Source organism: Lepidochelys kempii, chromosome 1 (genome assembly GCF_965140285.1).
Source record: "Lepidochelys kempii isolate rLepKem1 chromosome 1, rLepKem1.hap1, whole genome shotgun sequence".
NCBI lineage: Eukaryota > Metazoa > Chordata > Testudines > Cheloniidae > Lepidochelys > Lepidochelys kempii.
This window is the reverse complement of record NC_136380.1, coordinates 202,493,526-202,507,628: the sequence shown is the minus strand read 5'-3', so window position 1 is coordinate 202,507,628 and position 14,103 is coordinate 202,493,526. Positions and strand designations below refer to the sequence as shown.

At 44.4% G+C, this 14,103-nt stretch overlaps 1 protein-coding gene across 1 annotated transcript in view; it reads right to left on the bottom strand.

The window, feature by feature from the left end:
* The window catches only part of GAP43 (growth associated protein 43), an 80,851-nt gene extending 68,213 nt beyond the window's left edge, over positions 1–12,638 (bottom strand). Inside the window, exon 1 of the mRNA XM_073308879.1 lies at positions 12,518–12,638. Coding sequence (XP_073164980.1) covers positions 12,518–12,547 — 30 coding nt within the window. The 5' untranslated portion in view covers positions 12,548–12,638. The remainder of the gene's footprint in view (positions 1–12,517) is intronic.
* Positions 12,639–14,103: the final 1,465 nt, after the last annotated feature.

The window sequence follows — 14,103 nt, the reverse complement described above, 5'->3', positions numbered from 1 at the left end:
ACTGTGAGAAGGGGCTAGTGGTGGAGCGGATATAGAACTGGGAAAGGGACAGGGCAGAAGGGGTCAAACTTGGGGAGAATAGGAAGACGCGCCTGTGCGTACTAAAATGAGTTTCCCTCCAGAGTCTGAAACTGAACCCCAAATCCCCGAGTCTCACTATTCCTCTACTGTCAGCAAATACCTGTGAAACCCACTTTGAAATTGTCTCATCCCCCTCTAGTGCTGGTCCTACTACTGCTCTCAGTTTCTCCATTATCTCAAGTGGCAGTCGTTTGTGTGGCGAACCTAAAGGTTCCAGCCATGTTGATGAGGCGTGTGTGTGTCAATATGATGACACATGATGGAATTTTTCTGTTTGCTTCATTGAAAACTTAGGAAATTATGCACAAAAAGCTATGCTAAAAAGAACATTAAAGTTGCAAAGTCAAGCACTCAAAAGTTAGCAAATACCAGAATTAAGGTATTCCGTGTAACCTTAATTTGGACCCCTTGTGCAAATGCCACCCTGGAGAATTGGATGCTATCCCTGCCTCAAGTTGGGCACCCAGAAAATAAGGAACACACAGTTAGTGGCCACCTGTGAAAATTTGGTTAAATACTTGCCCTAGAGTCATATATTGACTATATGGTAGAGGCAGGCATAGAATCCAGTTCTCCAGGGCAGTGTTCAACTGCATTAATCATGAGACCATTCTTTTCCTTCCTGCAGTCTCCTTCCTTATTCATTACAAAACCTTCTAATTTCTTCAACAAATGAGGTAGGGGTCCTACAGACAACAGCCTCCTCTGCTACACAACTCTGACTCATTCCTGAGGGCAGTCCATCCTTAACACAGTATTTTGTGTGTAATTTCCCCACAGTAAATAAATAAACAATTAAGTAATTAATTAAATATTAAAAACCCAGGCTAAACAGAAATTCCATTACGTGGAACCCTATTGAATCTCAATGGGTCATCAGCAGGGTGACCTGATCTGGTAGCAGTAATAGGCTCTTATCCTCTGTGTGGAACTACCATCATGGAGGAATGAGACACACAATTTCTCAGTGGGTTTCACAACTATTTGAAGGCAGAAGAAGAAAGCTGGGACTCAAGAATTCTGGGTTCAAATGCAGATTGAGGAAGGGAGTGTGCAGACACACAGTTTTGCTTCTGGCCCTCCTGCCTGTCCTCTTTTCTGCATGATTTTATCTCTACCCTTCCCCCACCCCAGCCTGTCACCTGCTGTCCCTGATCCACCTGCTCTTAGTCTTCTCTATTCCTTTCTCACCAGGCTGCATCCCTAGCTTGCCCATGTCTCTTTCCCCTCAAAGCTTCCCTTGCTTGCCCTGGCTTCCTCCTCTGCATTCCAGTCAGGCTGTATCCTCCTTCTCTTCCATGCTGCTAGGCCACCAGCAGAGGGAGCACTGAAAGCACAGGAGAGACAGTGATCTTGCCCTTGATCTCAGTTACAGTGCCAAAGCAGCCCCTGGCAGCCAGCAGGGGGAGCAATTGCTGGGAAAGCCCTGCAGGCCTGGACTTGGAAAAATGTGCATTGTAGAGGATATATTTGTAGATTTTAGCGGCCAGCCTCTAACAACCCTCTACTAAGCATGTGCAAACTGCACGTTTCAGAGCCTTGTGACTTGATCAAATGAGGGCATACTGTCATAGGGAGAGTAGAAGAAAATTCTTCAGACTCAGTGTGACCCACCAGGAAAAAATGTCAAATCCCCATTACAAAGCACAAAGGAGCTAGAACTTCTCAAAGAAATGGTCTAATAACTTTTTAACATGGGCAAAAGAAGACATTGTCCTCTAATCTTGTTCTCAGAAACAGCTGAACATTTTTTACTGAAATTTTCAACAACAAAAAAAAAATTTCAGCCTGAGGCAGACACCCAGCATGGAAATTTTCTGCCCCAACACATAAACTTTGGCAAAATTATAAGCATTTGTAAACAAGATCTTATAATCGAAAGTGTTAATCAACCTTAACTATAGACAGCACTGCTAGCCCCACCTAGGATGTTCAGTAAAGGTCGCCATCTAGGCCAGGATTTTGGAATTACTGAGGAAGAAACATCTGTCTAGGTTTTACACAGGAACCAGAGCATGAGAAAGGACACTCCCAGCCACATGAGCGTGTATCCAGTGAAGCAGCTGCCTCTTTACTTTTATACTGTGTCTTAGTATGTTTAGTTTAAGGTTCCTAGAAACTGCTGAGGCACAATGTGAGGTGTTATAATGGGCAAAAGCGATTAATGAGCCAAAGGGATTAAGAATCTCAGGTCACTTCCAAGAGGGGCACAAAACTCCAATGGGAATTTCTGAATGACTGTTACAAATAACAACCTGAGCAAGTATCAGCCAGGTCGAGGAAGCTCCCAGGCTGGTAAATCCCTTATAATAATCCACCACCAGGATGATCAAAAGGAAATCTCAGTATGCAGTTCCACGTATCTGTCCCAACAAACACCCCTATCTGGAAGACAGGCTTTTGGTCACTAGAGAGAGGTTAACTACAGAGAACTGAAGCTTCAAAGCTTCTGGAACCAAAAATGTAATGAATTGAGACAACAAATCATCAAGGATGAAATTCAGCCAATGGAGGATGATCCACATGAGGCACTCCGTGACAGAACTATTGTGGGTTAAGATAAACAGGAACAAGGCATTCTTGTTCTGGAATAAAAGTGTCCACACATGGAGATATTCAGGAATAGCTTCATGTGTAGAAAAGCCCTGAGGCCTGATTCTGCCCCCATTGAAGTTAATGGCCCAACTCTTATAGATTTCAAGGGCTTCCTCACTGGATCGTAAGATCTTATTGGCAGGTACTCTGCTAGGATTTTCAAAGGAGCCTAAGGGAGTTAGGAGCCCAATTCACATTCAATTTAGACTCCCTTAAGTCCCTTCAAAGAGCTCAATCCCTGTAAAGCAACAGGCACATGTATGGAGTAATTAATAAAGTAAATAAAATAATAATAAATACTACTACTAATAAATTGAAGCCTGAATTTTTTTAGGCAGAACTTCCAAAAAGTTAGTTTGACTTGTTTTTGCACCACCTCTGCACTTCTGGGTTCTGACCAGACAGGAAGCCCTGAGTTACCATGTTACAGGCTCCTTTCACAAGGTTTCCAGCTAGGCCTCCGGTCTAAAGCACAAGAAATAGTATAAGAAAGTGCATTCTCTTTGTGATACCCAGCCCAGTTTTAGAGAGCCATGTGGTTCAGGAAGATCTAGAGACTATGTCTACACTTTTTGAGGGGGTTTCTCTGATCCAAAACTCCTTGAATCTTTTTGGGCTCAACTGTTGCTAACATATAATTATCTTCCTTTCCTCATCTGCATACTGTGGTCCAATGGCACAGAAATAGGGAGATCCTTTTTGCCATGTATCTAGTTCTAACACATAAAATGGAATTTCCTGTCTTATTTATCCAGATTCAACCTTTGATGGCAGCCTTTTGGGCACAATGCATGTTCTGCTTATTCCCTCAGGATTATCTTTAACTTTTCACCTCTTCTTTTGTTCCGGAGGGCAGTTTTTCCTAGCCACTCTTTCTTTTATGTTCTTTCAGTTAATTGGGGATCATTTTCTTCCAGTTGTTAATCTGGCTGCCCCATGGCTATAAAGGGATGCTTTTTTATCAGACCCTATGGTTCTGGTTGGGCCGGTTGCTTCTTCATTTAGAACTTGTTATAGGTTTGTTATGGTGCCTTGAAAGGACTTGCTTCCACCAAACATCATCCTCTGCTGTGGACATCTGTTCTTAGAGTCTCAAGCTGGTATGCAGCCTTGGGGTTCTTCTGGACTCCCCACTGCCAGTGCCTACACAGATAGCTATGGCTGTACAAAACAGCCTCTTCCACCTTTGGCTGACCTAGAGATTGCCCCATCCCATCAGATTCCAACTTGGATACTGGGATCCATGCATTTGTAACCTATGGCTTGAGCACTGCAGTGCAATGAAATAGGAAGGAAAATGCTGACCCCGAAAAAGCTCCAGTTGGTTCAGAATGCAGAGGGCCATCTACTGAACAAAACAAGTTGCCAAGAGCACTTCATTCCAGTGCTCCACTCTGCATTGTCTCCTTATTGAATACAAAGGCATGTTCAGTGTTACAGTACTGACAATCTAGAATGGAGAACAGAACCCTTCACCTGTTAACAGCTCCTTCCATATTCAAAGCCCTGCCCTGGACTGGTCTGAGCTACCTATGTCAGCACCTTTCAGTCTGTGAATGTGATCTCCCATAAGAGCCATGTTTATCAGGGACAAAGGAATAGTCAGTCTCACCAGTGAAACTAACAAGAGCAGAAAAACAGAGCTTTCTCGGCAGCTGACCACAACTGTGGAACTCACTTCCGCGAGAGATCAAAATAACCACTAATCAGATGGCCACCGGAGCAAAATGCAAAGCTCATTTCTTTAGGCCCCACTTTCCAGCAATAAAATAATAAAAGGAAAATGACAAAAATGCATCATTCAAAAAGAATTTACTCCTTAAGAGGGAGTTGGGGGAATGGAAGAGCAAGTGAGAAGAACAGAGATCTTGGGCCTAATTCTCTGCTGTCAGATCAGAATGGTAATGTTTCATGCCCAATTGCACTGATGTAAATGACTGCAGGTGGTGCAGGGCAATGGACAATGAGCCCCTCCCCTCCCTTGCCCCCGTATTTATAGCATTGAGAATTTGTAACATGCCTGGAGCATGCAATAAATGGATTAGATTTAATCAGACAGAGTGAGGTATAGATGCTTATTGATAAGGACCTTGTTAAGTAGTTGAATAAAAGAAATTCTAAATAATTCTGGAGACAACTGATTACTAACGATAGGCCCAAACCACAAAGTACAGGGGATCTTGATCCTAGAGTTTTGGTTTAAACCTATTATGGAGGGGAAAGAATAAAACCAGCTGCAGAGTTTGGGTCTAGATCCAATAACCCCCCCAAATTCAAGGGGTATTCAGAGCAGGGGCAGGGTTGACTCAGTACCTATTAATACTATTAATTACCAGAGTTGTGCCTCTAGAGAAAGGCAGCTCCTATAGGGAGGACGGTTCAATATTGTGAGACTTGTCGGCTTTCTATAAATAGAGATGTACAGCGATTATCACTGGAATTAATTCAAGGAAATTCAGAAGTAGATGAGTAATGAATGGGGCTGACATTTATTGGTTATAATTTGAAAGGAGATAAGTATCTCCTCGCTTCCCTTTCTAGGAATCTAGCCCAATGAACCCTAGAAGGGGAGGATAGTCTCAAGAGAACCCCTCTCAGGCCAACAAGAGAGTAAGAGAGCTCTCTGCAACCACCACGGTGAGATGAGTAGTGGAGGTGGCCCCAGCAGATTTGGCAGGAAAATGAGGGGAGGGCGCTTGTTATTGCTCTGCATCACACCCCCTGGCCTGCCATAGGGGACTACTTCAGAATATTTGTCCTCCCCTCCCCTCTCCGCCCCCAGCACAGGGATAATGCTAGTGGGAGCCTGCAGATATTGTCCATACCAGCATCAGGGATATCCTGGGGGGAAACTGCAGTTACTACCCCTCTATCATCATGGGAAACTGCTGAGACCATTGAGGGGTTGGAGAGGCTATCACCCTGCCTGGCAGCAGAAATATACAGATGTGGAGGTGTAACTCACATAGCGTAGCACTCTGTCCCCCTTGAGAGGTAACTGTTTCCAATTGTTTCTATAGGCACCCTCGCAAAGATGCACCTTGAGGCCTGTAAAAGCAACTGGAAACAAGGCAGAGGAGCTATCTGAGCTGCCTTTCTCCAGGCTGCTGCTGTAAAGTGGAGGACGAGAGGAAATAGAAGTTGCCATCAGTGACCACAGCTGTCCTTAGGAGAGGAATGTCCCAGGGAATACTGGAGAAGGAAAGCAGAATAGAGGAATACTAGGCATGGGCAAGAGAGAGGACCACATGACAGGGAAGTATGTGCACAAGCTGGGGAGGAGGACTAAGCATCTGGGAAGTATGTGCAAGAGAGCAGGGGGAGAGCAGGGAGCAGCGCAGATGGAAAGAGGAGATGAAATGAAGAACAGAAGGAGACAGTGTGATTTAACTTCATTTAAAAAGGACAAATTCCTTGGTGCACTACGAGAAGCTAAAAATACATCACTACTTTCTTAATGTTGTTTTTCCATGCAAGCAATTGCTGTAGGTTGCTACATGGCGGTTGCATGCTCACAGATGGGAAGGGAGGTGGTTGGTGTGACAGCAAATGGAAGGAAAATCTGCATGATGCCAATGCTCTCTTAAGGTGTGGCCCACACTAAGAACAAGTCTGATAAACCTTGAATTAAGAGGGCAATAGATGGGTTGTGTCAGGCAACCCATGCAGGTGATAAATATTTTAGGGCTCCACAAACGATCTAGAATGGAGAACAGAACCCTTCACCTGTTAACAGCTCCTTCCATTTCAGGGTCTCAAAACACTTCACAAATGATAACTAATTTAGTCTCCGAAGCCTTCTCTGAGGTAGAAAAGCATTATCCCTGTCTCTCAGAGAGATACTGACAGGCAAACAGCCTGCCCCTGGCTCAAGTCAAACAGCAGAGCTGAGAACTGAACCCAGTTCTCTTGATGCCTATTTCTGTACATTAACCACTGAGCTCTGTGGTTATCAGCATGAGCCCACAGGAGTCCTGAGAGTGCACATAATCTCCCACGATGTTCAGGAGGACTCCTGGGGTAAAACATGAAATGAATATGGATGGGTTTCAGGATCAGAGTTTAGACGATAGCTGGTGAAGGGGGTTGGATGTTGGGTTCAATTAAATTTAATCCCACAATATGCCTCAGTTTCCAAATCCTTCTTCACTGTACTCCAATAAAACCCCACTCCATTCTGACACAGCACCCTCCACAGGCCTTCCCTACCGTGGCTTCAGAACAATGGATTTAGTTGCCAGACTCAGCAGGTCAGGAATCCTCTATGCTGAGTCGTGGGCTACAGCTGCTGCATTAGAATATGCACACTGGGACTTCACTGCTCAGAGGTGCCCAAGTGTGCACGGTCTGACAAATATCCCCTGGGGAGGATACTTAACCTCACAGAAAAGGGAAGAACCAGGCAACGCACTCCCAGATATCCCTGAGCATGGAGTAAACAAGCTCTAATGCAGAGGTGGCAGCCGCAGCAACCTGGACCTATGACCAGATCCATCACCCATTCCGAAATCCAGGTAAGGTAGAGATAAAGCCCAGAGGGATGCAAGGGAAGCCAGAGGTATGTAAAGTGCAGGGAGTCACTGAGAGGAGGGGACAGTGGTAGAGTTAAAGAGGGATACAGTGTGGAGGAAAGCCATGAACTAAGTGACTGCTAGTCAAGTTATGCAGACCCAGCCAGCACGGAGCAGGCTGAGGCCTCAGGTTACATACACTCTCTATGTTTGGGACAAGAGTAATCATCAGTTTATACACCATTTCAGCATGGGGAAGGCAGAGTCCTCAGGCACTGAATGCAGACATGCCAAACCCGCGAAAAAAAAGCAGAAATTGGGCTTGTTTTTGGCTTAATTGGCCTGTGAGTTGCTTGTTGGCTAGTTTTTGGCTTGCAGCTTGTTGCTTGTTTGGCTTATAGCTTGTTGCTTCTTTTTTTTTTTTTTTTTTTGATCGGGTCCCGGCAAGCAGGGGCAAAGAGGGGCAAGCAGGGGGAAGGGGAGAGAGAGTCAGGGGTGCACAGCAGGCCCACCCCAATCCCAGACAGCACACTGGGGGAATCTAGTCATATACAGTGTTGGGGTTCTTAGGGATTGGCTTGTTTTGGCCTTGTTTTGAAATGGGATTAGCTTGATTTTTGGCTTATTGTGAAAGTCGGGGTGCTTATTTACCGCGTAAAAGTTGGTAACTGTGTCTGCATGGCCTCTTACCTTGAAACACACTCAGCCCTTAGGTAATGAAAGAATCAGGCAGCATGGAGCTGGCAGAGCCCTCAGGTTACAAACAACCTCACAATATAGGGCAGGCAGCGCCTACAGGTTATACACACCCTTGCAATATGGGACAGTTGGAGCCTACAGGTTGCAGCTGTGGCCAGCTGGGAAACCCCTCTGCATGGGGTATCTCGGGGTGATGTTGCGGCAGGGCTGGCGGAAAGATAGAATGGTTGATATGCCTCCATAGTTTGACTATTTCCAGGTCCTGGAATGGCCCCATGGATCCATGGACAGCTGTGCAATTAGAGGAGTCCTGAGGTTACTCTAATAAGATGGTATAAAACCACATTTAACCTGGGGTCCTCTTCTGAGCACAGCTCAGCCAAAACCGCCATATTTTACACTGCCTGTTCCACAGACCCTCACTTAGAAAGGACTCCGGTTGCACACGTGCACTCAGTGTAAGACAGAGGCAGCCATGCGGGTGTAACCTACACACACTACACCCTGTCAGGGTGATGCAGATGTTGCCCTCAGGTTATTCACATCTTCTCATCATAGGAGATGTGGGAGGCCTCTGGTTATACAGCCTGCCTCAGTGTGGGACAGGCACCACCATCGGGTTCTGAGGCTGAAGGAGCTCACAAATGATTCCGACCCTTTCAGCATGAGGCTGAAAGAGCCCTCTGTTGTATACACCCTCTCAGTTTGAGGGACCAGGAGTCTTCAGGCTGAACACACCCTCCCAACCTCAGACAAGGAGGTGACATGGCTCCTATAGACCTCTGTGAATATGGGGGATGACTGAATGCTCTTTGCTCTGTTATGGCCTCTATGCACCTGTGAGTGGTGTCAGGAAACTTAGATTGGCAGGTAGACTGGTGTCCCTCTCACAAAGCATTATGGTTGTATTTTCCCCTCTGGAAGCACTGCCTGCAATTAATCCCCCAAGGTAGCTCACATGTGCCATCCAGAGTGGTTACGTGGCGTGATTTAGGAGAAATCAATTTCTCTCACAGTAAGGCAGCAGAGGATGAGGTGGGGAAGAGTGGGACGGGTATTTCTGTGGAGACTAATTTTTAGAAGAAATCCCCACAGACACTATCCAAGGAAGGAAAATAGGAGCCATAAGAACTTTAAGCAATGAACCTCACATGCAAAAATCAGTTACCAAAAGAAACAAGAGCCAGATCCTCAGCTGGTATAAATCAACATCTCTCCTTTGAAGTCAGTGGCTCTACAACAATTGACATCAACTGACAGCCTGGCTCAGAAGCTTTTTTAAGAAGGAAAAATACTTCTCTCTTTCTGTGCTAGCATTTAAAGGTACGAACACGCCTTGCAAGTTTTGCAGCATCTGCATCATGCGGCATAATTAAGTTATTCTAAATGAGGTCTGAGACATTTTAATATCCTGAAGCAATAAAATCTCAGGTTGATGTTCATTCCTCCCTCTCTCTCTCTCTCTCTTTTTCCCTCTCCCTCTTCACCTCTGTGGCTCCCAGTGTGAGCAGACACCAACCTGGTTGGCTGTAATTGCTGGAACAGTCCCCTAACGCTTGCTTCCTCTCCAACTGCATTAAACTGCATCTTTATAGATACAGCCCTGTTTATTCATGCTGCTCATGTGGAAGAGGAAAGAAATGCAGACTGTGTCTGCCTCCTCCTCCTCCTCCTGCCTTTCATTTCATGGGTGTGGCAGGGTTCAAACCTTTGCAGTCTCTCACAGGCACAAGTGTGATGAACAGAGGATAGTACTGGAGGGAAAGCCATAAAACATGGCTGGCGATGAATGAAAATCATTTCACCCACAAGTGGGAAACCGGCTTGTGAGTTATCATTTAATCATTCATGCAATCTAGTACTGAGCACTTGCCCCGATAATGTCCACCCATTCTGGTGTAGGTATATGGAATGCTCTCCTATTTATCTATCTATCCATCCATGCTAGGCTATGAAGAGATACAGTAGATAGCACAGTATATTTCCAAATAGTTAGTATTAAATAAACTTTAGAGCAAATTTCAAAGGTTCTTCAACCCAGTCTCTCATTTTGCATCTGTTTAGCTCCAGATTTTATGGGTATAAATTTGCAGGTGCAATCAGTTGGTACAGATGATAGAATTTAGACATGTAGGTCTCTCATTTGCAGGTGCAGTCAGTCAGCTACTTAGTTCTTTTCCATTGTCATCTCCACCCACAAATATATATGTATATGTGCGCACACTTTCTCTAGAGGTGTGTGTATATACACACCCACCCCTGTAATTATATATATATATGTGAATTTAAAGAGATTTCTCTGAATCTGTATTTGTAATTTCAGCACTTGGCTCTTTTTCAATCAGAAAGGCAGGCTGACGGGAGCTTCCCCAGAAAAATGCCCTGAAAGAGGAAAGCTGTCTTTATTTTGGAAGGAAGCTCCTGTTTCCTTATGAAGAACCTGATCTGATTTCTTTCCATTTGCAATAGGTTGGGGCAGGGAGAGAAGAAAGCAGGCTGAAAACCCAGGTCTTTTTTCCCCATCCAAATTAAAGCTTCTTTTGGATGATTATCATCAGCTCTGCTTTCCAAAGTTTTACACAGTAGTCACTATAGCAATTTTTTGTGTGTGAATATGTATGAATGCATGTATGGGTGTAGGAGTATGAATGGGTGTGTCTGGCGGTGTGTGGAGGTGTGTGGTTGTATTGAGGCTGGAAGGGTTGGATGTGTGTGTGTGAATGTATGGGGGGATGAAGGGGTGTGTCTGGGTAGGTGACTGAATTTGGGGGGGTGTATATGCATGACCTAGTAATCTGTGTATCATACGCTTATAATTATGTTGTAATAATAATAATAATAATAAAAAGATTTAAAGAATGAGTAAAACTGGGTATTAACCATGTGTGCTAAAACCCAGCCTATTAAAATATGGTGAAAATACCCCCTGTGGCTCTTCCCAGCTTATTGCCTCCAAAAAGCCCCCAGAGACTGCTATTTTATTTTAAAATTTGCTGTGCCTCTCCACCCACTGCTCTGTCATTCTGCCTCTCCGTCTGCCTTCTTCCTCCTCTCTTTTCATCCCACATTGGCCGACCAAACGTGCTCTGCTGGCTGGTTGCAACGTGTCCCTCCTCCCACCCTTCTCCAGGTTTTAGTGACTGTATCATTAATTGCAGAGCATCTGAAATCTGCATAGGGAAAAATATATAACGCTGGGTCTTTTTCTATCCCATTCGCCTGCCCCTTCCAATTAGTCTACAATACGACTCCTTGGCTTGGGAGCACACACATTGAGGCACAGAAATTCACCTTAATCTTGATTGTAACTAAATACAGTATTCTACAGTAATTGTCCAAATCTCTACAGCTTCCAGCAGTGGATTGGGTAATTACTGTAGAGTATTGCAGTAATAGACACTGTAAGGTATATATAATGGAGGTGCCAGGAGCAGCTCTGTAGTTATAAGACTGAGACAAGATTTACAAGACAAGCAGGAATCCCACCTCTTTGTTATTATCCCTATAGAGAAAGTTGTCATAATACCTTTGAAATGAACCAAGGGCCAAATCCTGCCCTGACTACTTTGGTGCAAATCTGGAGTGATTCCAACTGAAGTCAAAGGAGTTAAACTGAGGTAACTGAGAGCAGATTTTGGCTTTCAAGTGAACAGTTTGAGATGGAAGGGGTGTGGGGGGGAGAATGAGCTAGCCAGCTTTTTTATTTCATTATTATTTTTGGCTTGTCATGTTTTATTGTTGAAAATTCGCTGTCTCCTCGCCCCTCTTGCCACTTCCATCAAGGAAAGTCATGTGGTACCAGTAGAGAGAATGAACTGGTTTCCAACAGGTTCATACCGTTCGTCTCTCTCATCCCATCGGAGCTCAGAGCTAATAGAGGCGTGGTCCTCTGTCTCTTTACCAGCTGGTGCACAGTTGTCTAACTGGTCGTACTATTAAAGGGATTGCAAAGAGGGCTGGGTTTCCCCCCCGACTTCATGGCCGATTACTTTTGCTATTAATTAATTGTACTTGATATTATTAAAACCAAAAAAAAAGGAAAGAAAGAAATTACCAGTTTATTTTTGTTCACACTATTTTAACTAAATGCACCTATCCCCCTTGCCATCTCAAAAACACATGCACAGACACATTAAAGCAGCTTTCATCTCTCAGAGCAAAGGGCAACAGAGAGCTGGCATCCTGATCCTGGATCACGGTTCACTGAGTATCTTTTTATTTATTTATTTTTGTGGCAAAAGATGAAGAATTGCTTCCCCCATCTTTGAGGTAGAGCCACCTCTCATCACATTTCCCTCCTCCCCCTTCCACATCCACACCCTCAGGATCAGAGACAGAAAACCCTATGCAATGCATCTGCCCACAGTTAAAAAAAAAAAGGGAGGGGGATCCTTGTTTCTCCCCAAACATGAAGATAGGCCACCCTCTCCCCATATCATCAGCACTAGAAAGACAGTCACCAGGAAGGGTGTGAAAAGAGCCTTCAATTGCAAGATGCTAAAGAATTGCACAGAAGACATCTGCTTAGAAGCAGTTAAAAATTCCTCTCCCCCACCCCCCATACACATACACACACATCCAACAGCCTGCGAATTTCTCCACAGAAAGAAGTATAAAATTTTCAGCTCTACCTGTTTTGTTCTTCTCATACAGCACAGCATGATTGTATTGTCCCCTTCCTTCCTTCTTCTTCTTTCCTTCTCCTCTCTCCTTTTTCCTCCTCTCTCTCTTATCTCTCCCCCCCACCCTCTCCACTCCCTCCCTCCCTCTCTCTCTCTCTCTCTCTCTCACTCACTCACACACACACACACACACACACCAGGGCAGTTAGCTGCAACTGTAAGGTCCACAGCTATTGCTCATCACACATGCACACGCTGGCTGTCTCTCCCTCTCCCCCTCCCTCCCTCCCTCCCTCTCTCTCTCTCTCTCTCTCTCTGTATCTTTCCCAGAATTGTTCACTAGCTCTCAATGACTAGTCACCTCCCCACCCCACCCCCCACTACAATCCAGGCAGCCACCCCCTCCCAGTCCCCTGCCAGCCTCATGAATATTTAAACATCTCCAATCTGGACCCAATTACCCAACGACTTTCCCACTGTACTGAGACTAGCAGGAAAGGGAACATTATAGATTGTTGAGGGGGTGGGGTGAGGTGTGTCTGTGGGGGCTTGGGAACGGGAAGTGGGTGAGGGCTTACATTTTTCTGCCACTCTTTTTCCGCATTCACACTGGAGTAGTTAAAGCAGAGAGCACAGGGCCCCAGCCAAGAGAGGATTTGTGTGTTAAGACAGCTACTCGGGTTATATCCATGGCATTTCATGCACAGGTGACATGCTGTAGGTGTGAGCTGTGGTAGGTGGGGAATAACAATACATGTACGAATGTTTGTGGATCTTTTCCTTTCCCCCTCACATGCATAGTCACAAACAGATATGCACATACACACGTGGGCAGATATGCACATATACCTACACACATGCCCCAGATGGAAATGCCCTATAGAATGTAATGGAACATAACTTTTCTATAGGTTTCTATGGAATTTAATAGAAAATTATATTCCTGCCGTAGAGTTATTATAGGGTGGTTTTAGAAGCAACCTATAGAACGGATGTTGTTCTCTATTGTCTTTCTCTATTTATTTTTTAAATAATTTCTGTAGAATCCCATTGATTTTTTTCTTTATTAATTTCTATAAAACTTGCCATAAGGGACACAGGCACACTCACACACCCACAAACACTAACATACACACACATGCGCCCAAATACACACGTATCAGATGCTATAACGTTGTGCTTTCTCAGAATTTATAGCAGAGTGACTATGTCTGACAATATGGAAAAGAGAATCTAGGCAATGCATGGATTTCAGCCAAAATATGACAGTGATGAACACCCTAGAAAGGAAAAGGTAGATATAATCTATCTAACAAAATTAGGATTAAGCCTCCTTTATTTACTAAGAGACAGATTCTGATCTCTGTTACACCAGTATAAATCAGGGAGTAACATCACTGAAGTCTACTTCTGAGCTATTACATTGATCTAATTCTGATTTATGGTAAACCAGCCTAATAGCGGAATGTAGCCCCAAGCCAAGTAAGGCTTTTACTTTTTAAATATATATAATATGTGGTTACTGGAATATCCTCAGAGCAGATTCCCTCATAGTCATATTCAGTTGCTATGACATCACTGTAGTTCCCAGTAGG